General features: G+C 49.5%; 1 protein-coding gene across 2 annotated transcripts in view; it reads right to left on the bottom strand.

Moving 5' to 3' along the window:
* Positions 1-15,498, bottom strand: part of Itgax (integrin subunit alpha X) — a 109,163-nt gene extending 93,665 nt beyond the window's left edge. For both annotated transcript variants that reach the window (XM_076553374.1, XM_015995901.3), the window contains exons 1-20: positions 15,217-15,498; positions 14,533-14,638; positions 13,930-14,033; positions 13,571-13,641; positions 13,304-13,418; positions 11,815-11,945; positions 11,556-11,689; positions 11,167-11,320; positions 9,733-9,883; positions 9,462-9,535; positions 9,173-9,302; positions 8,944-9,086; positions 8,632-8,772; positions 8,337-8,546; positions 4,174-4,304; positions 3,897-4,054; positions 3,610-3,764; positions 2,869-3,000; positions 2,217-2,290; positions 1,861-2,026 (exon numbers count right to left, since the gene is read on the bottom strand). In XM_076553374.1, the coding sequence (XP_076409489.1) occupies positions 1,861-2,026; positions 2,217-2,290; positions 2,869-3,000; positions 3,610-3,764; positions 3,897-4,054; positions 4,174-4,304; positions 8,337-8,546; positions 8,632-8,772; positions 8,944-9,086; positions 9,173-9,302; positions 9,462-9,535; positions 9,733-9,883; positions 11,167-11,320; positions 11,556-11,689; positions 11,815-11,945; positions 13,304-13,418; positions 13,571-13,641; positions 13,930-14,033; positions 14,533-14,638; positions 15,217-15,250 (2,514 nt within the window). In that variant the 5' untranslated portion in view covers positions 15,251-15,498. The remainder of the gene's footprint in view (positions 1-1,860; positions 2,027-2,216; positions 2,291-2,868; positions 3,001-3,609; positions 3,765-3,896; positions 4,055-4,173; positions 4,305-8,336; positions 8,547-8,631; positions 8,773-8,943; positions 9,087-9,172; positions 9,303-9,461; positions 9,536-9,732; positions 9,884-11,166; positions 11,321-11,555; positions 11,690-11,814; positions 11,946-13,303; positions 13,419-13,570; positions 13,642-13,929; positions 14,034-14,532; positions 14,639-15,216) is intronic.
* Positions 15,499-23,151: the final 7,653 nt, after the last annotated feature.

Below are 23,151 nucleotides of genomic sequence, written 5' to 3'. Positions count from 1 at the left end.
GTTCCCTCCCGGCCCCCATAGATTATACTCCATTTTATCTTTTCTTAGCAATTTAAAGCACTTCCTACGCATCATATTATTTTATCCCAATGTATTTCAGTGTCTACTCAAAACCAACAAGGTTATTTTTTAATATAACCACAAGACCTAACAAACCATACACAACAGAATTAACAAAAACTCCCTAATATAACAGTTGTGTTCTGTTTTCCTGGGTTGTCTCTTGACCATTTTGTTTTTGAACTGCTTGCTTGTTAAATAAATATCCAGCAAAGATCCACACACCACACTGGGCTGCTGTATCTAGGAACACTGTCTCTGCTCACACTCTGGAGGCTGCTTTTCCTGGTTCACTTTTCCTAAGTAATTAAAATGTGCTCCCACGAAGGGATGATAGATCTAGAGATACAGCAGATGTGCAGAACAAATACATGAGCCCAGTTTAAACTCCCATTCCAATAAACCAGGTGCAAAAAGATATTTGGGGGAGAATTAGAGGGATTTGACCATGCTCTAAACACCAAGACTCGTTCATGTCATAGGGTGATATGATGACTCTGGGGTCACATAAGACATTGCTGCTGTTCAGAACTCCAGAGTAAAATGAAGAGGAAGCCATGACCCAATGTCTAATACTTGTGTGAAAATATTTCAGCAAATAAAGGCAAGGTCAGATGTGGTGATGTACACCTGTGCTCCAAGCACAGTTAAGACAGGAGAATCAGGAGTTCAAAGCAAGCCTTGGCTACTTGAATTTGAGACCAACTTGGGCTAAATGAGACATTGGCTCTGAGAGACAGAGAAACACATGAAGCAAATGGATCAACATATCGATCGCTGTTCACGCTTGTTGATGGGGCCTTTAGGACATTTTGTTTAATTCCAACTACTTTAGTAAAAGTTTAAATTGTTTTAACAATAAAATTTTTGAAAAAATATCTGTTTCACCGGGAGGTGGTGGTGTACACCTTTAATGCCAGCATTCAAGAGGCAGGCAGATCTCTGTGAGTTCAAGGCCAGCCTGGTCTACTCAGAGAAACTCCGTCTCAAAAAACAAAACAAACAAGCAAACAAAATCTGTTTCTTTAAATCTCTTTATGGTCCAAGTTCTGTCTTCTAGAGCAGAGATCGGCCTTCCACCTATGTGTGTAACCAAAGTTCTGTTATGCACACTTGTGTAGATTTGTGTCAGTGGCTGCTACCATTGTAAAAAGTAGAACTTAGAGGCTGGGGGAGAAACAATATGGTCCATGTAGCTGAAGGATTTCCCGTCTAGCCTTCACAGAAAAACTTCTGGCAAGCCTCAAGCCAGAGTAGCCAATACATTCATTTTTTTTAACAATATTTTTAAGTATTCTCCCAGTTCGGTTGTATGTGCCTATATTCCTAGCACTTTGGAGGCTGAGGCGGGAGGATTGTGAACTTAAAGACCAGTCTGAGCTACATGGTGAGTTTCAGGCCAGCAAGACTCTCTCGGGAAAAAAACAAATAGTACATGCACACAGACCAAAGACAGACAGGGGACAGCATGCCTGGGTTCCAAGCCCAGGTAGTAGCGTTAGGGAACCAGGCAGGACGGAGACCAATGACACCTTCCAGGTGTCATGTCTCTCCTTTTATCAAGTGGGTTCTGGGTCATTAGGCTTGGTGGTAAGTACCCTTAGCTGCTGAGTCATCTCACTGGCTCTGGAATTCCCTTCTGATATTCAGTATCTTCAAAATATGGTGCCAGAAGAACAAAACCCAGACCGTACAACCCCACCACCCAATCAAAACCAGCTAAGATCTCTTGACCCACCAGAGACTGCTAAGCAAGGGCCACCCAGTCTGAGCTTTGCACCCAGCACACAAGCCACTCACCTCTTCCTTCCCCCGGTAGAGTACTTGGCCCCCTGCGACTCTTCTAAAGGACAGGCCCACTGGGTAGAGCAAAGTGACTGTGGTTCCATAGGAATCTTCCCCATCATTAGACACGGTCACATCCACATCCAGCTCCAGGTCACTTCCCACCACCAGGGTCTTCAAGCTGAGTGTCGGGAGGGAAGAGGAGCTGAGTCTGGGACTGAGGCTAGAAACGGTCCGGGGATGAAATGCAGGGTAGCGAGGTCAAAGGCAGACAGGAGAGGCCCAGGTTCCGAGCCCCAGGTGAGAGTGTGAGCCCCAGATCCTGGGAGGGAGGCTGGGCTCTGGGGAAGATGTAGGGGATAAAAGCTCACTCTGGGAAGCCAAAGATGATGCCAAGGTCATCCTGGCAGATGTGATCAGCTCCGCAGTTCTTCTCAAAGGGAAGCTGAGGAAAGGGGGACATAGGAATTAGGTCTGCTTCTCAAGCCAGGCCCACATGCATCGGCCTCTTGCAAATAGCCAGAATGAAGGAAATGGCTGGCTCCCTACCGAGAGCCTCTCTGGGACTCGCCAGCTCCCTAACAGAGCCCAGGCTTCCAGGCTCCAGGAAAATGGCAGGCACCATTTTTACTTCCCCCAAGGAAGTCACAGATTCGGGCTGCCAAACTCCAGGCCATCAGAGCACTACCAAGATAGTGGGTATACCTCAACCAGATGTGCCCCACCTCTCCCTTCCCCCACAGCCTTGCAGGATTCCAGGTGTCTTCCCCAGGTGCCCAGGAATCAGGCACAGCACGGTTGCAGGCCCTGCTCACCAACCACAGAGCATGAAGCCTCGCCGTCCTCTGAGACCAATAAGAAGGGGCCCCCACTCTGCCTTGTGGGTCTGAACTCTCCTCAGAGACCCCTCCATGCTGATATCTGTCCATGCTTCAATAGCTCTTCTAATAAATATTCTGCCCCAAAGGACAGCCTACCTTGGTGTCCCCCTTGAGCCCCAATACCATAAATCAACTGACTCACCGAGGCCGTGAAGTACGTTTGCTCATCTGCAGCCAGCATGGGTTGAAGGTTTCGGTAGGAAGGGATGGGCAAGCCAACAAGGGAGAAGTTGAGGCGCAAAGTGATGGGGGTCACTGAGTCCTCCACACAGGCCTAGAGAAGAGGCATTTGAGGGTGGTTTTAAAGGAAGTCCCTTGCGTAGTTACCGGCTGTACCCCATCTCTGTGTATGTAAGGGGGGTTAGAGCAATCCCATCCATGGCCAATAAGCTCCACCCCCCATACAGGTCTCCCACTTTCAGCGGCTCCTCATAAGACAGCTCTGTTCTCTTCTCTGGTTTCTCTCTCTCTGTAGAATTTATCCCTACCTGACATTCACTGTCTAGAAATTTGTTGGTTTGGGGTCCCCCATCATCACTGGGGAACTCCCTACGGGCAATGATTGCTTTGTCCCCTGTTGTAGGCAGGTCTCAGAGGACGGCCATAAGTATGTGCTCACTAAATGCCTGCATGGGTCAGTCTGAGGCCACACAGCTCTCCCGGGCAACCGTATTCTCTTCCCTAAAATCCATCTGGCTCTGGCAGCTGCAACTGGCCATAGTCTTTCATTCACTTACTTAGCTAACAGGTATTAACTATTGCCCGCAGGCCAGAGCCTGGGAGGACATTCAGAATATGCTGTGTTCTTTCCCTGCTGAACCTGCTTCCAGTCCCTAAAAGGCCTCTACCCACAACCCCCACAACCCATCTGTAGACATCTCACCGGGAGGAGCAACCTCACGGTTTCACAGTATTGGCTCAGACCAAGAGTTTTAACTCGGGTCAGAGCCTGGGTCTTTGTTTCCTTGAAGACGGCACGAGGACTCAGGCGGCCAGGGTCTAGGGTCAGGTCAAAGGTGACAGAGCTTTGGAGGTTACCTGTAAAGGAACATGGAACACAAGGAAGATTGAGAGGGCCAGAAATTACTCATGTGGGTAAGGGACACGTCATGAGACAGAAGTCCTAGGATGGAGGCTTCCAAAGGTCAGGGTCAAAGGGAAGAAACTCACCCAGCTGGGTCTTGGGGCTTTCATAAATTTGAAGGCAGACAGTGGCATCACCCAGTGTCTGGACAGAGGTCACCTGCTCCTGACACTCAAACACAGACCTGGCGATCTCTGCAGGTGAGAAGTGTATAGTCGATAACATTCGGAGGATCGGTCTGGTCCTGCAGACAGAACGCTGAGCTGAGAAGAGGCTCCAGGCCACTGGGACCTCAACCTCCAGTTAGGAAGGAGGGTCCTAGTCTAGGATGGATGGGGAGTGTCTGAAGAAAGCTTCGCTCACCTGAGCAGCAGTACTCGTCCCTTAGATCCCACAGCCAGGTCCACCAGTCCATCCTGGGTGAGGTCCTGACCCCCACTCAGTGACTGCCCAAAATGCTGGAGGCTGGGGAAGAGCTGGGATCCTGAAATCCTCTGTGCCGAAGAAAAGACGAGTCAGACTGAAGGAAAGGATGCAGTGGCTGAGCGGCAGTGTGTTTCCTAACTGCGTGGGACAGGTTGTGTTGAACCTTTCCAAGGAGTCTTGTGGAACTGCATTATTGATGGCCTTGCGCTCTCTGCTGACTAGTTTTTATGCCAAATTGACTACAAGCCAAAGTCATGTAGGAAGAAGGAAATTTAGAGAAAATGCCCCCATATGATTGGCTGTAAGCAAGTCTGTAGGGCATTTTCTTGGTTGGTGATAGATTGGGGGCCCAGCAGCACAATATGGGCGGTGCTACCTCTGGACTGGTGATCCTGAGTAGGCTGAGCAAGGCAGGGAGAGCGAGCCAGTTAGCAGTTCCCCTCCATGGCCTCTGCATCAGCTCCTGCCTCCAGGCTCCTGCCCTGTTTCAGTTTCTACCTTGACCTCCCTCAGGGAGGGACTGTGATGCGGAGCTGCCAGCTGAAATAAACCCTTTCTCCCCCGCTCCAGTTGTTTTTGGTCATGTGTTTTATCACAGCAAAAGAACCCCTAACTAAGAAGCTGTCCAAGAGATTAAGTAGTGTTAGACAAATCATCTAGTTCCTAGAAATATTGCAAAGGAGCATGACTTCTCCCTTGACTAGGCATGAGGACACAGGACGGTAATCCCAGCTCTCAGAAGGCACACAGCAGAAGGCACACAGCAGACAGATCTCGTGTGGGACCAGTCTGGGCTACGCAGTGAGACGCTGTATGGAAACAAGACTGGCCTTCTGAGCTCTCCCTGGCTTCCTAGCTTGCAATTTCTCCTTCTTACACCCCCCCCCCCACCGTCTGTTATGATGACAAAACACTCACACACAGGAAAAGTACTTTTTAAAGCAACAGGAGAAAGAGCGAGGTAAGAATGTGAGAGGAAGGAAGGGTGAGCAGTGGAAAGAACTCATTAAAAAAGAGCCTAAAGGAGGCGTAGCAGTTGGGTGGCTGGAGTCCTCAGGGCTCGGAGAGTGGAAAGCTGTCCTGGTGACCTCAGTTGCATTCATTCATTAGTCCCTGCTTCCCATTGACTCCTTCGTGAGCCAGGACTCAATCCTTCTGTGCCTCGGTCCCCTCATCTTTCACAGAGAGAGAACCTATGTTAGGATTTATGCTTACGGACTATATATTTTCACAGGTATTATGTCAATCCACTCGTATGGTTATTAGAACAGTACATGTAGTGTGGTCAGCAGTCAACATTATTATGATGGATGATCAGGCTAAATCAGGTCTCAGAAGCTGGGGGGATGGCTCTGTGGTCAAGAGTGTTTGCCGTTCAAGCGTGAGAATCTGAGTTCAAATCCTCAGCACTCAGGAAAAAGCCCATCATAGTTGTGAGTGCCTGTGACCCCAGTTCTAGGGAGCAGAGACAGGGAGATTCTGGGAGTTAGTTGGCCAGCTAGCCTAGCTGAAACTTCAAGATTCAGGTTCAATGAGAGACCCTGTCTCAAGGGAATAAGGTGAAGAATGATAAAGACATCTAACATCCTCCTCTGGCCTCTGCATACACATACAGGGCTCACAAACATACCTGCACACACATGTGCATAAAACACCCACACACCACAAAAACTAAATAAAAAGGACTTCGGAACTCATCTATTCCTCTGTCCCATTTCACAAACAAAACAGAAAGTTCAGAGGCTGTGTCAGAGTCACACAGATTTCAAAGTTTGACTCCAGCCTAAGACAGAATCTCTGGCTCTGAGCCATCTTTTTTTTTTTTTTTTTTTTTTTTGCTTATTTTGAAAGAATGAAGATGCACAGAGCTGGAGTGAGGAGGTGGCTGCAGCTGGCCCAGATTCTCCCCTCATGGGCACCACCTCCCTGTGGCTTCCTTCTCTTTTATTTCCATCACTCTTAAGCTACCTAGTCCCTCTGAAGACACGTGACTTCATCTCTGACACCGTGGAGACCAAAGGTATTGGTGATAAGAATAAAATTGAAAGGCAAGAAATGCCAGTTACTAAGGGAACCCGGACGGATGTCTCCGGTTTGGTAAGGAGCCCGTGGAGGACAATGTTAACCCTTTCCAGTCAAGTGTATGAGAAGGGAGAGAAGTCTTCGGGGGGTCAGTGAACCCGGAAAGGGTTGAGGGTGGAACCCCAGGGACATTTGCGATCGGATGGAAAGCTGCACGACATTCTGGCGAAGAGAGGCTACAAACTGGTGTGAACTGGATGAGCTTTCAGTTTTTCTCCCGAGCCATGCCTTCTTTAGATCTCTGTCAGTTGTTAAACAAGAGCAGCTTCCAATAGCATGACATAGGAATGGGACAGGTAAGTAGCCATCCGAGTGCTCTGTAGGAGCAGGTGTGGCCAGTTCATTCCAGCGTGATCGCCATTCTGCAGATGAGCAGACAGATGTCGGTCTCTTTTCCTGTTGTGGTAACAAAATCCCTGACTAAACAACTAAACGGGGAGGGTTTATTTTGGTCCGTGGTTTCAGCTCATTCTGAGGGTAAGCATGGAAGAGAAGAGCCGCTCACAAAATGACAGCCGGGAAGGAGTGGGGAGGAGGAGGGCCGAGGAGAAGGGGAGGAACAGGGACACAGAGGTTTCACTGATCTCTTAGTACTCCGAATTCAGTCTCAGGCGTCACACAGGCACTGGCAGAACTCCAGGGCTCTTCCCTGTGCTCTCCTGGAAGACGGCACAAGTGCCTTTGAGAACAGTCACACACCACACAGTTCAGCTCACAGCTCCACAGCTTCCACATTTAAGTTTATCACCCCAAAAAGAGATTTGACACCTGTTAACAGCCACCCCAGGCCTGTCACTTCCCCTCACACCCAAACCTAGGCAACCAGTAATCTTGCTGTCTCTACAGATCTGCCTATTGGAGACGCTTCATATAAACGTAACCATACAACATATGACCTCCTTTCACTGGTTTCTTTCACTTATCATAGGATTTCAAAGTTCATCCACATAGCCCGTACCAGCTCACAGTGCAGTAATGTGCCATTGCATGGATAAACGTCTAGTTTGCCTGCTAAAGGTAGATGGTCATATGGGTTGTTCCTACCTTTTGGCTATTAATTTTGAATAATGCTTCAAGCTGCATTCTATGCAGTCTTTTTTGTTCGGTTCTCTTGTGCTAGAGTTGTCTGATCATATGACAACTCTATAATTAATCTTCTGAGAAATTAACACATTGTTTCAAAATAGCCATGCCACTTTCCGACTCTCACTAGCAGGGCCTGGGGGTGCCTCGGGGTGCCTCATGTACCATGTCCTGACGATTAGCGGCCCTGTGATTCCAGCTGTGCCGATGAGCATGAGGTCACCCTTCCCGGGGGTGATCTGTCGAAACCTCATCAATGGTGATGGCGAGCACTCAACTTTCCCTGTGTTTATTGCCCTTGTTCATCCTCTTTGGAGAACTGCCTGCTGAGATGTCTGCCTACTGGACTGCTTTGACATTTGCCAAGGAAAGCAGCCATCCCTTCTCAGGAAACCCTGTTCCACCATGTGGAGGGCTCCTATCCAGCTGGGCACCTGGAAGGGTCACTGGTTGCAGGATTGGAATAAAATCCAGCAGTGTTCACTGGACTGAAGGGCTGAGAAGGCTGGCATAGTAAGGAAGCTAGACAGGGGTGGGGGGTGGAGGTGCAGAGATGGGGGATGGGGTTGGGGGAGGGCAGTGGAAGAGCCACTGAGAGACTGAACACTGAGTCAAAAGACCAGAACCTCCCCAGTTTACACTGAACCTCATACTTACCAAGTCACATCTATGAAAGCGGTTTCCTACCGCGCCATGTACCTAACATGGGTGACTACCAGCTATGGTTCGGAAACTACTCAAGTACTAAGCCTCAAGACGAAGCAAAGAATGCAGTAGTTAGCCTTCCCATGTCTCCACTGCATGGGTTTTACATGCTGCAAAATGCTCAGTGCTTAGGCAAGAAATAAATGAGGTCACGGAAGAGCATCTTTGTGAAAGAAAGAGAAAGGAAGAGGAAGCTGTTGTAGTCTTGGGAGACAGTGATTTGGCCTCACCTGGCTGGGCGAGGGGTTGATGTCCAGTTTCGAGGCTCCATGAAATATGTACACAGCACCCCTGTTCTCTTCCTCTCCAGGTGCACCAATAGCCACATCTGTCACACTGTCCCCATTCACGTCCCCTAGCACTGTCAGGGCTGCCCCAAAGCGGCCCCAAGGATGGCCCTGCTCCCCACGGAGAGTGGCCTCACACTGCCACCTGATCCTCTGCAGAGTAAAGTCAGTGTCAGAACCAACCTGGGCGGCCCTCCACCCACACCCACACCACCAGCCGGGACCCTTCACCACTTACCCCGCTGGGCATTGGGCACACAGATACCTGCCCCCCTCGGGTCTGCTCATAGTAATGGGGGGCTCCGATCAAGACCAGGTCAGTGCTGCCGTCTCTATCCATGTCCACAGAGCAGAGGGAGGCCCCAAAGTAGGAGCCGATCTGGTGGGCCGAGCCTGAAGTCATCTTACAGATGCCCCCTCTGGGCCAGGTCCTGCCCCCTCCCAGCACCACAGCCTCCCCCGTGGGCCCCAAAATCCCTTCATCTCCTCCTTCTCCACCCTGGCCACCCTGGCCACTCTCAGACTCCACTCTGGCTTCTTCCATACCCACCTGTGTCCCACTGACTTCAGACTTGGGCCTCCATTGCCTGGATTCCTGGGTAAAGATGACAACCTTCCCCGTGTGCTGGTGGCGAGGGGCCCCCAGGACCAGGCTGTGGACCCCCTTCCAAAAGGCCAGTGTGGTGGAGTAACCTGAGGAGCCCAGACCTCAGCACCAAGGTTTTTCCTGTCTTCAGGCAGCTCACCCCGCCCCTTCTCCTCCCACAGCCTCTTCTTACCCAGGTAAGCGTCCCTCATGTCCACATTCTCCTGAGACATGTTGATGAAGGTGGGTCTCATATTTGAGGGGTATAAGAAGGCACCTCCAGACCACCCGAAGCTTCCCACAGCTCCCAGAACTGGCCCATCCTGGGAGGAAAGGATCCCAGGGCTCAGCAGGCTGGAGCAGGATGCCAGCCTAATCCAAAGGAGGACTTCCCCTGGCTCCATATACCCATCTAGCATGTGCCTGCCCGATGCCCTCCTTTCCATCACCCTACATCACCAGCCCGAAGGAGCTCAACTTACAGGTGTAAATACAGCACTGAAGCCCTCCTGGGACATCTCCAGTTCAAAAGAACTGCTGCTTGCTGTCTCCGTACCTGCGGAAGGCACAAGGCTTGGCTTTCAGGGAGAAAGACAACGTTTCCCAGGGTCAAGGAGGCTTCTTAGGAGAATCTAAGACCAGAGACTAACCCCTCTAGCAAGGGTTAGTGCCTAGTTCATGAGGGTCTAGGTTCAAAAGGGAAAATCCCTATGGCTGAGGATTCCTGAACAAGCAGCTTCATTGCTGACTCACCCTCAATGGCAAAGATCTTCTCCTTCAGCTGCTTCTGAATGTCCTTCAAAGCATCAAAGTTCTCCACGCTGAAGATGTGTTCTCGGGAAGGCTTCGACGCAATGTTCTCTAACTCTTGCTGGGATTGTACCGTGTGAAAGGCCCGTCCTACCTGTCCCCAGCAAAGACGGACCCAGAGAGAATCAAAAGTCTCGTAGGCCTACAGGTAATGCTACTGCTTGAGTCAGAAAACTCCCCTGTGGGTTCATGTTTTGAACAGTTTGCGGGGTGAGGCTTGGCTGGCAGAAGTCGATCCCTGGGGGTGAGCTTTGGAGTGGTATCCTACAACCACCCCACTTCCTCTTGCCTCCTTTCTGGTCCTCCACAACGTGAAGAGCTGTGGCCTCATACTCCCACCACCATGAATCCCACCCTTCCTTCTCCTCCATCATGGGTTGAGCCCCTCTGAAACTGTCAATCAAAATAAATCATTCCATTGCAGAAGAGGAGGTAGAAAGGGTGTGAGGGCTGGCGGATGAAGGGGCTTCTGGGAAGTACTGTCTTCTGGAAGGGCGTGGCTGGCTGTTGCCTTTGTGAACTTGTACCAGCTGTGGTTACTTTCACAGGACACTCATAAGATCAAGCCAGCCAAAAGTCCCACGTAGATGGGAAAGATGACATCCATGCCCCATCCCACAGAGCCAGTGGTATTTCATAGCTGGCAGGGAGGCGTCGTCCATCTTTGGGAGTATGGTGACTAGTTGGGTTTCCAGTGCTCTGGCAGATGACCCCACAGCCATGCACATATGGACAGCAATAGTCAGACATAGTGGGTTATTTTTAAAAACACACAAAGTTAGGAAAGGGAGGAATTGGTGACAGGGTTGTCAAGGGAGGAGGAATAGGAAACGGAGAGTGTGTGTGACCACATGTCATTGCATACATGTGTGAACTCTCAAGGAATGAAAAATAAAACCTATTTCTCCCTTAAGTGTTTCTGCTGGATGCTTTACCACACGGACACGGAGGCAAGTGGTTAAGACACTTATGTGCTGCCATCCACCAAAAACACTCCAGTCAGCCTTGGATCCTTGTGAAATGAGGCTCACATGGCGTTAGGGAGTGGAAGCAATGAGGTCATAGGTCCCCAGGCTGCAAGAGTCTTCCCCGACTCCACACACCTACAGCAAGAGATGAGAAAACTGGTTTCCGCCGGGCGGCGGTGGCACACGCCTTTAATCCCAGCACTTGGGAGGCAGAGCCAGGCAGATCTCTGTGAGTTCAAGGCCAGCCTGTTCTACAGAACAAGATCCAGGACAGGCACCAAAACTGCACGGAGACACCCTGACTCAAAAAAAAACAAAAAAGAAGCAAGCTGGTTTCTATTCTTTAGAGGAAGTTGCTTCAAGAGGAAGCAACCGGAGGAAGTGGTGGGTGACCACCTTTGCGCCCTACCCCGATTGCATAACGAATGATGCCCGCAGCATCTGCCAGGGGGATGACGTCACCATAACTCCGCTTGTCTCCTTCCTTCTTTCCATCAGTAATGACAACGAGGATCCTGGTGGCATCTTTCCGGGCCCCATTTCGGGCGGTGAACAGCTGCGTTCTATCAAGAAAGAGATTCCAGAGGCCTGTGAATAAAACTACATTGACTTCTGGGGGCTTTGTGAAAACCAGGGCTTTTCCTGTGAGAGCCCTGCTTCCACTCAGAAACCCCCAGTGGCAAGAAGATCAACAGGCTACATTTCAGGATCTTCCTCTTTCTTTCTCAGAAAGGCAAATGAGGCCCAAAGAGAACTCTGGACGCTCCGGGAAAGGCTGCGTGGGAAGTCTGGACTCACGTGACATGCTCAATAGCCGAGGCCGTGTATGTATACCCTTTCAGCTGCCTTACGGAGATCAACAGGTCTAAAGGTCTTGAAGTGGAGAAAGTGAAATGCGTCTCAAATCGATCGGAGAATTGCATCAGGGAGAACTAAGAAAGAAAAAGCACACGCGGCTGAGGGCTAAGACAGCTTCCCCGGGACTGCTCAAACCTGCCCCGCGAGCCTCTCAGCAAGCCCTGCCGGCCCAGGCCTAGGCCCCCAGGGACACACACACCTGTGTGCTGGATCCTTGGAATTGGCTCATCACAGCTTCCACAAAATTCAGCATTGTTTTAAAGTTGTCGGAAGAGATGCTACCCGAACCATCAATCAAGAACACGATGTCCTGGTCCTGCTTTGGACACTCTAAGAAAAGATGTAGCCCTGGTCCTCCAAGAGACACAAGATCTCCTGGCTGCAAGAACTCATTCTCCTCACACACTCCACCGCCCTCAGTCTGACGGTCACAGCCCAGCCCTACTTGTGGGTCGTCTCTGTGTCAGAGAACAAAACTTCCTTGGGCCTCTGACTCTGACCAGGCCTTCGAGTCTCATAATGAGGTTACAGCTGTGAATGATCTACCTCAAGCCTGCTCAGTAGATTAAAAAAAAGAAAAATGCAAGTATCTCTTGACCCAATAGCAAGAAACCGAGAGCTTTCTCCCTCCACATAGGTCATTCAATGCCTCTCCTGAGGCCTGACACACAGCCTCCAGCAAGGAAAGGATCATAGTCTGTGGCAGTCCTCATCCTCATTGGTTAGTGGTTACTTTGTTAGGCATTTTCAATGTCATCCCTGGCAAGAGCCACACACTACCCCAGTTTGTGGGTTCGCCTCCTGGGGAATATCAGAACTTTTATTCAGAAGAAGCTTTTCCAGCTCCGGAGAGTGGAGCCGACCTTCTGGAGCAGCAGCAGTGTGGTGGTCTTACCTGTGGAGTTCTTTGTCTCCACACAGAGTAGTGGTGGATGCACCCAAGAAGATGAGGGGCCACCAACCAAAGACATGGCCTCTGTAAACGTTCCTACCATCCCGTCCCCAGCCTACCCTTTCTGTGTTCTCTCAAAAGACTGAAACTAGCGTTCTGACAGTTCCTGTGGGTGGAATCTAAATACAGGGGATTTCTGCAAGGAGTGCCCGTCCATTTCCCCATGGGCCTCAGAGTGACTGTGAAACCAGGAGACAGACTCAGTCGGCCAGGGATCGGGTTAGAGAAGCTCACTCCTCCACCTCATCTTCTGCCTCCATTGGCATCAGAGAAGTTAACACAAAGAGACAGAGAGACAGAGGCAGAGGCAGACAGAGAGACAGAGAGAACATGTACACATATATGACTCAGACTGGCCCTTCATCAGCCAGTCCCAGACTGTTCACCAACCAGTCACTGGAAAATGAGTCCCCTTCACTTTGGTTCTAAAAGCAACAGCAGCTTATATGGTTGGCACCCATGTCAGAGTAGGCACTGTGCCAAACGCTGGCCGTGGGTCATCTCCTGTTGCTTTCCAAGTTCCATCCATTACTAGTAAGCTCCGAGACAATAGCCGAATAGGTGCCAGAGCCAGAAGTTCCTCCCCAGCTGTGCCTAGAGCTGCCGCACCATCCCACAGTGTGTTCGTCCAGATCTTCTCTTCCTTGTTCACTTTGGGAAAGGAATCTGACCCACTGAATCCCCAGATGGATGTGTGTGGACGCCCCCAAAGAAGCTGGGGGCCCTCACTACTTACCCTGCTGGGCAGTCGGGATCCTTTGGTTCTGCAGCACTGATGAGGCCAGTAGAAAGCAGAGTCCCGTCAAGTATATATTCTCTCTGCATGTGTGGTGCACTGTAGGACCACAGGCCTTGGGGCAGAGGGGGCTGATGAATGGGGTTGGTTCTGGTCTGGTCTATTCTCCAACCCCAGCACCTCTAGCCTCGGCAACACCCCCAGCCCGGCAGCCTCAGGTCCCTATTCGTGCCCCCCAGACCCTCCTGTGAAACCGGGGACTCTCACCAACAGCCTGGGAGGGTTGGCGGTGGCAGTGAGGGACAGGCCCAGGGACATGTTCACAGCTGCTGGAGGCACTGAGGAAGACAGACATGTGCATAGTCAGCCTTGAGGACAGAAGACATCAGATAGGAGATGAGTGGGCCTCACCTCCACCCGGGAGACAGAGAGGCCTCACAGGTGAGGCAGAGAGCCACATCACAAGGGAGCTGAGGCGGCATGGGGGCATGATGGGTAGGCCCGGGAGCTTGTCTGAGGCTGGGTTTATGGACAGAGCTGCAGCTGCCAAGTGCGACTCGTGGGCTCTACTCAAGCCCCACAGCACAGGATCTCAGCACTAGGCCCGAGGTGGGGTCATGACTCACCCTGGAGACGGACAGGATCACACTTGCTCGTGTGATAGCCACATTGGTAGAGGCCACCCATTTGGTTAGTGGCCCTGACCTCCTTTGGAGCTCCAACCACCACCCTGCAGGGAGACACAGAGCCCTGCAGTTAGGAGCCTCCAACCACCACCCTACAGGGAGACACGGAGCCCTGCAGTTAGGGGCATCAACACTGGAGCCACTGCAGAGAGCTGACTTCACCCCTCTGGACAAATGGAGGTTCGGAACAGTGTAAGTTCTGGGCAGGTAGATTTGTTTTTATCTGCTTTGTTCTGTGCTGGTGGGAGCCCTCCACTTCTGGCATCTAGATATTTAGTAAATACATGTTAGACAGATAATTCCTTATAAGTGTACTATGAGGTCTCAGTGAACACCCCCTGTGGCATGCAGGTCACAGTGCCTGGCACTTAGTAAACACGCGGGAAATGTTAGCTGAAGTTATTCAAAGGGCCTGTCTCCAGGAAAACACTCTTAACATGAAGAAAATTGCCACATCCCACAAAGGAAAAGCGTGCCGGCGATGCCACTGGTGTGTGGGGTCGGGGAGGGACGGGACCCTGAGCAGCTACCACCCGGTCTCACCAGGAGCCGCCATACTGGACCACGCTGTGTCCGAACCCAGCACCATCCACATGGAAATGTGTCGGCTTGTCTGTGTCCAAGTTGAAGCCAAGAGACGAAACAAATGCTGGGGAAATGTGAGCCGCTTTAGAGAGGGTCTCCTGGCCCTTCGCCACCATCCTGCCCACCCTGCCCTTCTCGGCTACATCCCCCAGGGTCCTGACTCTCTCGTCTCTCTGCCACACTCAATACCCCAGAGCCTTGGCCCTGAACTCCTCTCTCTTCTGTTCTTCGCTCAGCTCACTTTCCACTGGTAAGTCTCAGTTCTCTTTTTCCACAGAGGGGCCCTCTAATTTAAAGACTCCTTTTCCCACCTGGGGCATCAATGAGGGGGAATGCAGGAAAACCTGGGGGCCACAGGGGTCTTACGGGTACCCAGTGAAATGTACTTGCTCTGCCTTCCTCAGACAGCTGTGGGTTGCCCACTAACCTCATTCTCAGGATCGCTTGGGTTCTCTCTCAGATTGGCTCTTCAATATTCTCCCATTCCCCAAGCTCCAGAACCCAAGCCCTATGTCTCTGCCTCCCCGTAACATCAAGTCTCTGGCCACACCAGACCCTGATCGCTCGACCACATCCTTTAGCTCAGGGGCCTAGCTCCCTAAGACCAAGTACCCGGTCCCTCTCCTTCAGGCCCAGGCTCACCCATCAGCAGAAGAAGGGCTGTCCAAGTGCTCATGACGGGAACAGAAGCAGGCCTCTGAGAGACTGGCAACTGAGAAACAGCTACCAAGCCAGGGAGGAAGAGAAGAAAGGTGGTCAGGAGGCTAGAGGCCAGGAGGGAAGTCGTCAGTATGACTCAGAAGGGAAGAGCAGCGACCTGAGATGAAATGAGGAGAGGGGACCGAGGCAGCCGCACACGTCCACAGAAGAGTTGCTCTAGTGAGATAGGGCTTCCCAATTTTTGCCTGGAGAGATGCAAATCCCCTGCTTACCTCACCCCACTCAGCCCCCTTTTGTAGGCACAGAGCTTCCCTCTTGACCTCAAGTGTGAGTCAACCTCAGGAGGCGGGAGGAACAGATGCCAGTCCTACAGAACCCTAGTGGGAGCCCTGCACTTCTGGCCTGGAAGACCAGGCTAAAAGTTAAAGGTGTGGCCCATGTGAGGAGCACAGACTGGCGTTCATTCATTCCAGTGAATTCGTCATTTATTCCACAAGCGTAATCAAGGGGGATCACCTGAGCCCTTTGCTAGGTAGAGGAGAAAACAAGGGATCAGTGGAGAAGCAGATGTGCTAACCGTAAAGGGCTCACTGTGCAGAGACCACTGGAAGTCTTACTCAGGCTGAGAGAACCCGGAAGTCTTCCTGGAGGAGGCAGCACATGAGTTGAGTCTTACAGGCAGCCGAGGATAAGAGAATACTGAAAAATGCATTTCGGAAGTAACAGCCAGGTGTGTCCATTAAGATTGGCATCAAGTAGGCCCTGTTTTGGATGACAACCCTGGCCCACAGCCAGTCACTAGGCTCTTTCTCACATCAAAGAACACACCTCGATCGGGTGGTCGAAGGGTGGGAGGCAGCATTACATCACGGCAACCGTTAGGTTCTGGTGCCCATTTCTCTACCAGGAAAAGCTTCATTGTGCCAGGCCAGCAGGATGGCCTGAGTAGTGAGTGGCAGCTGGCAGAAAAACCAAAAAACTGAGGTGCTAAGGTAACTGTGGCATTTGCAACCACATCTGTGACCACACCTTTACAGTATAAATCTCCCTGTTTTGACCTGCTTTAGAGATAATACTGATGGTGTCTCTGTTTTGTCTAAAATGGTTAAGTTTCTGTAAAACATGTTTAATTTCTCAGAATGTAACTCCGGGCTGGGACCTTGAAGAGATATTCAGGTGACATCATTTGTGAAATGTTATAGCTCGAGACCTACATAAGCCTCAAATAATTTCTATGCAGGGTCGGTTTCTTTTTGGGCACTAGCCAAGACTGGACACAAGCTATTCTTTTTTTATAGTTTTGGTTTTGGTTTTTGGTTTATTGTTTTTTTGTTTTTTTGTTTGTTTTTGTTTGGCTTTTGTTTTTTGTTGTTGTTTTTTTTTCTTTCTTTCTTTTCTTTTTTTCTTTTTTTTGGTTTTGGTTTTTTGAGACAGAGTTTCTCTGTGTAACAGCTCTGGCTCTCCTGGAACTAGCCTTATAGACCAGGCTGGCCTCGAACTCACAGAGATCCGCCTGTCTCTGCCTCCTAAGTGCTAGGACTAAAAGCGTGCAACACCACCGCCCAGCAAGCTATTCTTATTAGAAGGTTTTTCCTTATTTTTTCCTGAGTCTGTGACATGAATTTTCACTGGGCACTTGTTTCTCTGGTACCCTATGAAGAGTTAACACAGCAGTGTGGGAAGTGAGATTGGCAAGAGACGAGGCGTAGGCTGTGGGGAAGGAGGGAGAGCCAGCCGGTCACAGGCCCTGGAAGGTCTTGTAAGACTCTTGACTTCTATCCTGCAGACAGAAAGAAGTGGTGAGGGAAAGCAGTAAGGAACGAGATGTTCACACTCACTTCCTGTGCCCCTTCCCTACTCTTTGGAGTGGTCATGTGTATCCTGTGCCATGATATGTTGGAAGTGTGTGATCTGTTTTTTACTTTGATTTTATAGGGGATTACAGTTAAGAGATTGCACGAATCTCAGAAGGGACTTTGAACTTTGGACTTTTAAACATTGCTGAGACTGTGAAAGACTATGGGGACTTTTGAAGTTGGACTAAATGCATTTTGTGTTATGATATTGTTACAAGCTTATGGGGGCCAGGAGTGGACTGTGGTGGATTGAGTTTGTAATTGTCCCCCTATAATCTCATAAGGAGTGGCACTATTAGGAGGTGTAGCTTTATTGGGGTGGGTGTGGCCATGTTGGAAGAATTGTGTCACTATGAGGGTGGGCTTTGAGGTCCCTATGCTCAGGATACCACCCAGTGTCTCAGTTGACTTCCTGTCTCCTGCAAGATGTAGGACTCCCAGCTACTTCAGCACTACGTCTGTCTGCACACTGCCATGCTCCCCATCATGATGATAATGGACTGAACTTCTGAAACTCTAAGTGAACTACCCCCATTAAATGTTTTCATTTATAACAGTAGCCGTGGTCACAAGCAGGGAGCCTGCATGGGATTGACCTCGGCCCTCTGCATATATGAGACAGTTGTGTAGCTTGGTCTATTTGTGGGACTCCTGGTGATTGGAGCATGCTGTCCCTGGTGCTTTGACTGGCTCTTGGGAACCCATTCCTCAGGCTGGATTGCCTTGACCAGACTGAATACAGGGGAGGTGCTTGGTCTTATGGCAGCTTGATAGGCCATGCTTTGTGATACACAAGGGAGGCCTGTCCCTTTCTGAGGAAATACAGAGGAGGGGTGAGTGGAGGGGTGCAAAGGGGAGGAGGGGGAAGGGAGGGAGAGGGAGGGAGAGGAAGCTGTAGTCAGGATGTAAAATAAATAAATAAATTTAATTAATTAATTTTAAAAAAGAGTTGGGGTGATCATGGTGTCTTTTCACAGCAAAAACCCTAACTAAGACACCCACATAGCAGCAGACTGTAAAGAGCTGGGATGCCATCTCACTGTCTTTATTCATCTCCAGGAGCCAAATATCATCCATCTGAGGAGACAGGAGAGGGGAGGAGGGAATTGGGGAAGAAAAGAGAGCGATCAAGAGGGGAGACTCCAGGGGCCTATAAAAGACCAGCCCAGAGTCCACAGCATGCCTGCCAGCTCTGGGGATCCCACCCTTCCCAAAAGAAAGCTTTTCACCTTTTCTGACTCTCTTCTTTTTTGTCCCTGGGTGTTCCACACACAGACAACACAGACACCTGGGCAGCCAGCCTGTGGCACAAGACTTAGAACCTCTGTACCAGGACTTGAAGAGACCATCATTCCATATAACTGAAGCAGAAATTGGGAACTACCATTGATCGTCCAGCATCCTGACTCTCCTGCCTAGTTGAGGTCCCTTCTACCACCACCACCATACTCAGCATGATCAGACCCCCCAGCCAACCCCCTTTCTACATTGGAAGGAAGCACAGGGAACCAGGCCCAAGAGACAAGACAACTCTAACTCACACAGATCAACAGAGACTTCCTTCCCACGACATACCCAATAGAGGTGTTATACCATCACGCCGAAGCCAAGAGATGGGACCCAGACATCCTGGAGAGGAATTTAAAATCTTGAGGAGTGGTCAGAGCCCAGGGTGGGTGGACAAACTCCTTTACCCGTGTCTGTGTGCAGTGGGGCGAAGGAAGTCTTCAGACAGTTGGGAGCTGAGATCCATGGCTTTCAGGAGTCAGTCACTGGCGGCTTCAGAAGAGAGAGGTCACAAACGTTTACACCGGTGGCCTAACAAACGGGACCCTGTGACCTCCCTTCCCTGAATTTGTCTCACTTTGCCTAGCCGAATAAAACAAAAGGGGTCCGCCTTGTTTTCTGAGACAGGGTCTCTATAAAAACCGGAGCTCACCCATTCAGCTAGACTGGCTAGCCAGCAGGTTCCAGGGAGATTCTTGTCTTTGTCACCCTCCAGCTCCCTCGGACATCCTTCAGTAGATCTCTCTCCCACCTTCAGAGTCCCATTTCCAAAAATCCACTCAATTCAATTAGTACAGCCCACATTCGCATGGGTGGAAGGCCATCCACGGGATCGTGGGCAACCTACCAACAGTCACAGCCCCCAAATAAAAATGACTCCGCCTCCCTCGGCAGCCATCTACTACCAATAACTTCTCAACTAGGAATGGGCCCTCACAAGTCCTATGAGTAGCTATGAATTCATGAAGGCAAGACATGTTCATGTTCCAGAAGACAGCATTTTGCACGCTCTCCCCTGCCCTCCACCTCCTGCGTTCTTTCTGTTCCCTCTTCTGCCGGTTTCTTGAGCCTCTCAGTGGGAGGAGGGTGATGCAAGTGACCTTTGTAGGCTGAGCACACAACCGCCATTTATTCTTAGCGCTATGACCAGTTACGAATTTCTTCACTACCTACTACCCACGGGTGGTGGGCGGGGGCAGCGGGGGGGCGGAGCAAGCTTCTGTAACCAGGATTGAAAATAACACAAACCTAGGCCAAGGGCGGGGCCCCATGAGCCTCTTCCCCTTCCTTGACCAACGGCAGCGAGGGCCAGTCTTGCAGATAGGACCCCGTGCATGGAACTGCGATTGCTCGTTAACAATTGCCGTGGTTTCTCTAGCCCAGAGAAAGGCGTTCTGCAGCCTCTCTCCAGCTCTTGCGTGCTTCCCGCCCCCTTTTCTGCACGGTGACCTGATCTTCCCAGGGGTGATCTAAGTGATCTTCTTAGGGCTGTGCCTATGTCAGCTGCTTATGTTCTGCATCTTGGGCACCCATGAGTCTCTGCATTCACCACCGAAAGTTGGTTTTCTTTCATGTGTGTGGTGGTTTAAAAGAAAATGGGCTCCCAAAGAGAGAGGCACTATTAGGAGGTGTGGCTTTGTTGGAATAGGTGTGGCCTTGTTAAAGAAAGTATGTCACTGTGGGAGTGGACTCTGAGGTCTCTTTTGCTCAAGCTGTGCTCAGTGTGGTAAACAGTTCACTTCCTGTTGCCTGCAGATCAAAATGTAGAACCCTCAGCTCCTGCTCCAGCACCATGTCTGCCTGCATGCCACCATGACCCACTATGATGATAATGGACTCTGAAACTGTAAGCCAGCCCCAATTAAATGTTTTCTTTTTCTTTTTCTTTCTTTCTTTCTTTCTTTTTTTTTTTTTTTTTTGATTTTTCGAGACAGGGTTTCTCTGTGCAGCTTTAGAGCCTGTCCTGGAACTCACTCTAGACCAGGCTAGCCTCAAACTCACAGAGATCCACCTGGCTCTGCCTCCCAAGTGCTGGGATTAAAGGCGTGCGCCACCACCGCCCGGCAAATGTTGTCCTTTATAAGAGTTGTTGTGGTCACGGTGTCTCTTCACAGCGATAGAAACCCTGACTGAGACAGTGTGTAATGCGGCTGGGGAGACGGAACAAGGCCAAGTGCTTGTTGTACAAGCCGAGGGACCAGAGTGCAGGTCTCCAGCATCCACAATGCGCTGGATGGGCCTCATGGTCCACCTGTGTCCCTGTGCTCAGGAGACCAGCGCTCCATCACTAGGATAGCTGAACCAGCAACTCTGAGTTCAAATGAGAGGCCCTACCTCAATAGATAAGGTGAAAGGACTGGAGAGATGGCTCAGTGGTTAAGAGCCCTGGCTGCTCTTCCAGGGGTCCTGAGTTCAATTTCCAGCAACCACGTGGTGGCTCACAACCATCCATAATGAGATCTGGGGCCCTCTCCTGGCCTGTAGGCACACATGCAGGCAGAACATTGTATACATAATAAATAAATAAATCTTAAAAAAAAAAAAAAAGATAAGGTGGAAAGCAATCAAGAAAGACCACGGCATCAACATCTAGACTCCATATGCACATGAAAAATATTTTTAATTCAAAATAAATAAATATTGTATAAATGAAGTGAGCACAGATTTTTGTTATTGTTCTTTTTTGTTTTGTTTTTTCTTATTACAAAAAAAAATGACATATAACAGCTAGATATGGTGGCACATGCTTTTAATCCTAGCACTTGGGAGCCAGAGGCAAGTGGATCTATATGCTTTCGAGACCAGACTGGTCTACATAATGAGGTCCAGGACAACCAGGGCTACATAGAGAGACCCTGTCCCCACCCCCAAAAAAAGACAAATACAGAAATTACAATTACATGAAAACAGTTATTAGGAAAGAATATGAAAATTAAATTAGATCAAGGTGTACCCAGGCAAAAAATAAATAAACCAAATTAAAATTTTACATCTCTAATCCTTCCAGATGTGAGAAAGGTTTAATTAAAAAAGAGCAAAGCTTGGTCTGCAGAATTAGGTCATTAGATCATGTTCTTGATCAGCATAGGGTCACTTTTATGGTAAAAATTTTAAATGTAGTACAGGATCTCTTTGCCTTCTAAGTTTTGTGCTAAAACAAGCCAAAGTAATTGTTTCCTTTTATATTCAGAATTTTATTTACTGGAAAATAAAGAAAGAGTATAAAGCTAGAGACAGATGAGAGGAAAGAGTTGGGAAAAGCTCCACTTTCCAATATTTATTTTTAGCTCGGACATAATCTCTAAATGTTTAGTGTTAATTTCCTATTTTTAATACCTTCTTTTAATGTAGATGTAGTGTCTAAAACTCTTTTTTTTTTTTTTGTTTTTTTGTTTTTTGAGACAGGGTTTCTCTGTGTAGCTTTGCACCTTTCCTGGAACTCACTTGGTATACCAGGCTGGCCTCGAACTCACAGAGATCCGCCTGGCTCTGCCTCCCGAGTGCTGGGATTAAAGGCGTGCGCCGCCGCCGCCGCCGCCGCCGCCGCCGCCGCCGCCGCCGCCGCCGCCGCCACCACCACCACCCGGCTAAAACTCTTATTAATTAATCAATAAGTTGCAAATTTCCTTATTTTTTTAAATGATTTAAATTTTCTTTTTATTGAAAAAATTTTTTTTCTTTTGCATTTTAGTCACTCTTTATTCCTGGAACACACTAGTGCAATTACAATTTATCAGTGAAAAAAGAACACAGAAACTCCAAACTCCTTCAAACTGACACAGTAAGGTGGGTACCATGCCGAGGCCGAGGATCCATCATTAACTGAACATGGGGCTTTTCTGCTGTGGCTGCTCTGTCTGTGAAGAGGAATTTTTGCTTAAGTTTTTGCTTATTTCTCCCCTTTGACTTAGTAAACTGATTAATATTCTTTTTTCTTTTTTTTATTTTATAATTTAATTTAATTTTACATATCAGCCACGGATTCCCTTGTTCTCCCCCCTCCCGCGCCCCCTCCTCCCTTCCTCCCCCACCTTCCCCCCAGCCCACCCCCCATTCCCATCTCCTCCAGGGCAAAGACTCCCCTGAGGATTGAGTTCAACCTAGTAGATTCAGTCCAGGCAGGTCCAGTCCCCTCCTCCCAGGCTGAGCATATATATTTAGATTATGCTTTTCCCCTCCCCCAACTCCTCCCAGATTTTCCCCACCTCCCCACCCACCCAACTGCAAGCCTTTTCTTTCTGTCTTTAAAAACAAACCAAACAATACAAACAACAACAACAAAAATCTTAAGCGCGCGCGCACGCGCGCGCGCACACACACACACACACACACACACAGCCACAATGGAAATCAAAACATACAAACAAAAGACAAATAAGACTGCCCCCCCCCAAAAAAAAAAAGCCCAGCAAAGCAACTTGAGACAAAACATCTACAACAACATCATTGAGTTCATTTTGTGTTGGCCACCCTGGGCATGGGCTTACCCTGAAGGGTGGTTAATATTTTTTGCATGCAGGTATCAGCTGCAGATAGCTTCTGGGTTAAGGGTGGGAATTCCTGTCCACTTCCCTCTCTCTTGGCATGGGGGACCCATTTGACTTGAACTCTGAGTGCTGCCACAGTCTCTGAGTTCATGTGCACATCAGTCCCTTTGTGTCTGGAGGACACAGTTTCCTTGGAGACATCTATCACCTCAGGCTCTTACAATCTTTCCATCTCCTCTTCTGCATAGATTCCTCATTCCCGGGGGGACTGTTTGATGAAGATAGAC

The sequence above is a fragment of the Peromyscus maniculatus genome, chromosome 1, assembly GCF_049852395.1.
Source record: "Peromyscus maniculatus bairdii isolate BWxNUB_F1_BW_parent chromosome 1, HU_Pman_BW_mat_3.1, whole genome shotgun sequence".
Lineage (NCBI taxonomy): Eukaryota > Metazoa > Chordata > Mammalia > Rodentia > Cricetidae > Peromyscus > Peromyscus maniculatus.
This window is presented reverse-complemented; position numbering and strand designations above follow the sequence as displayed.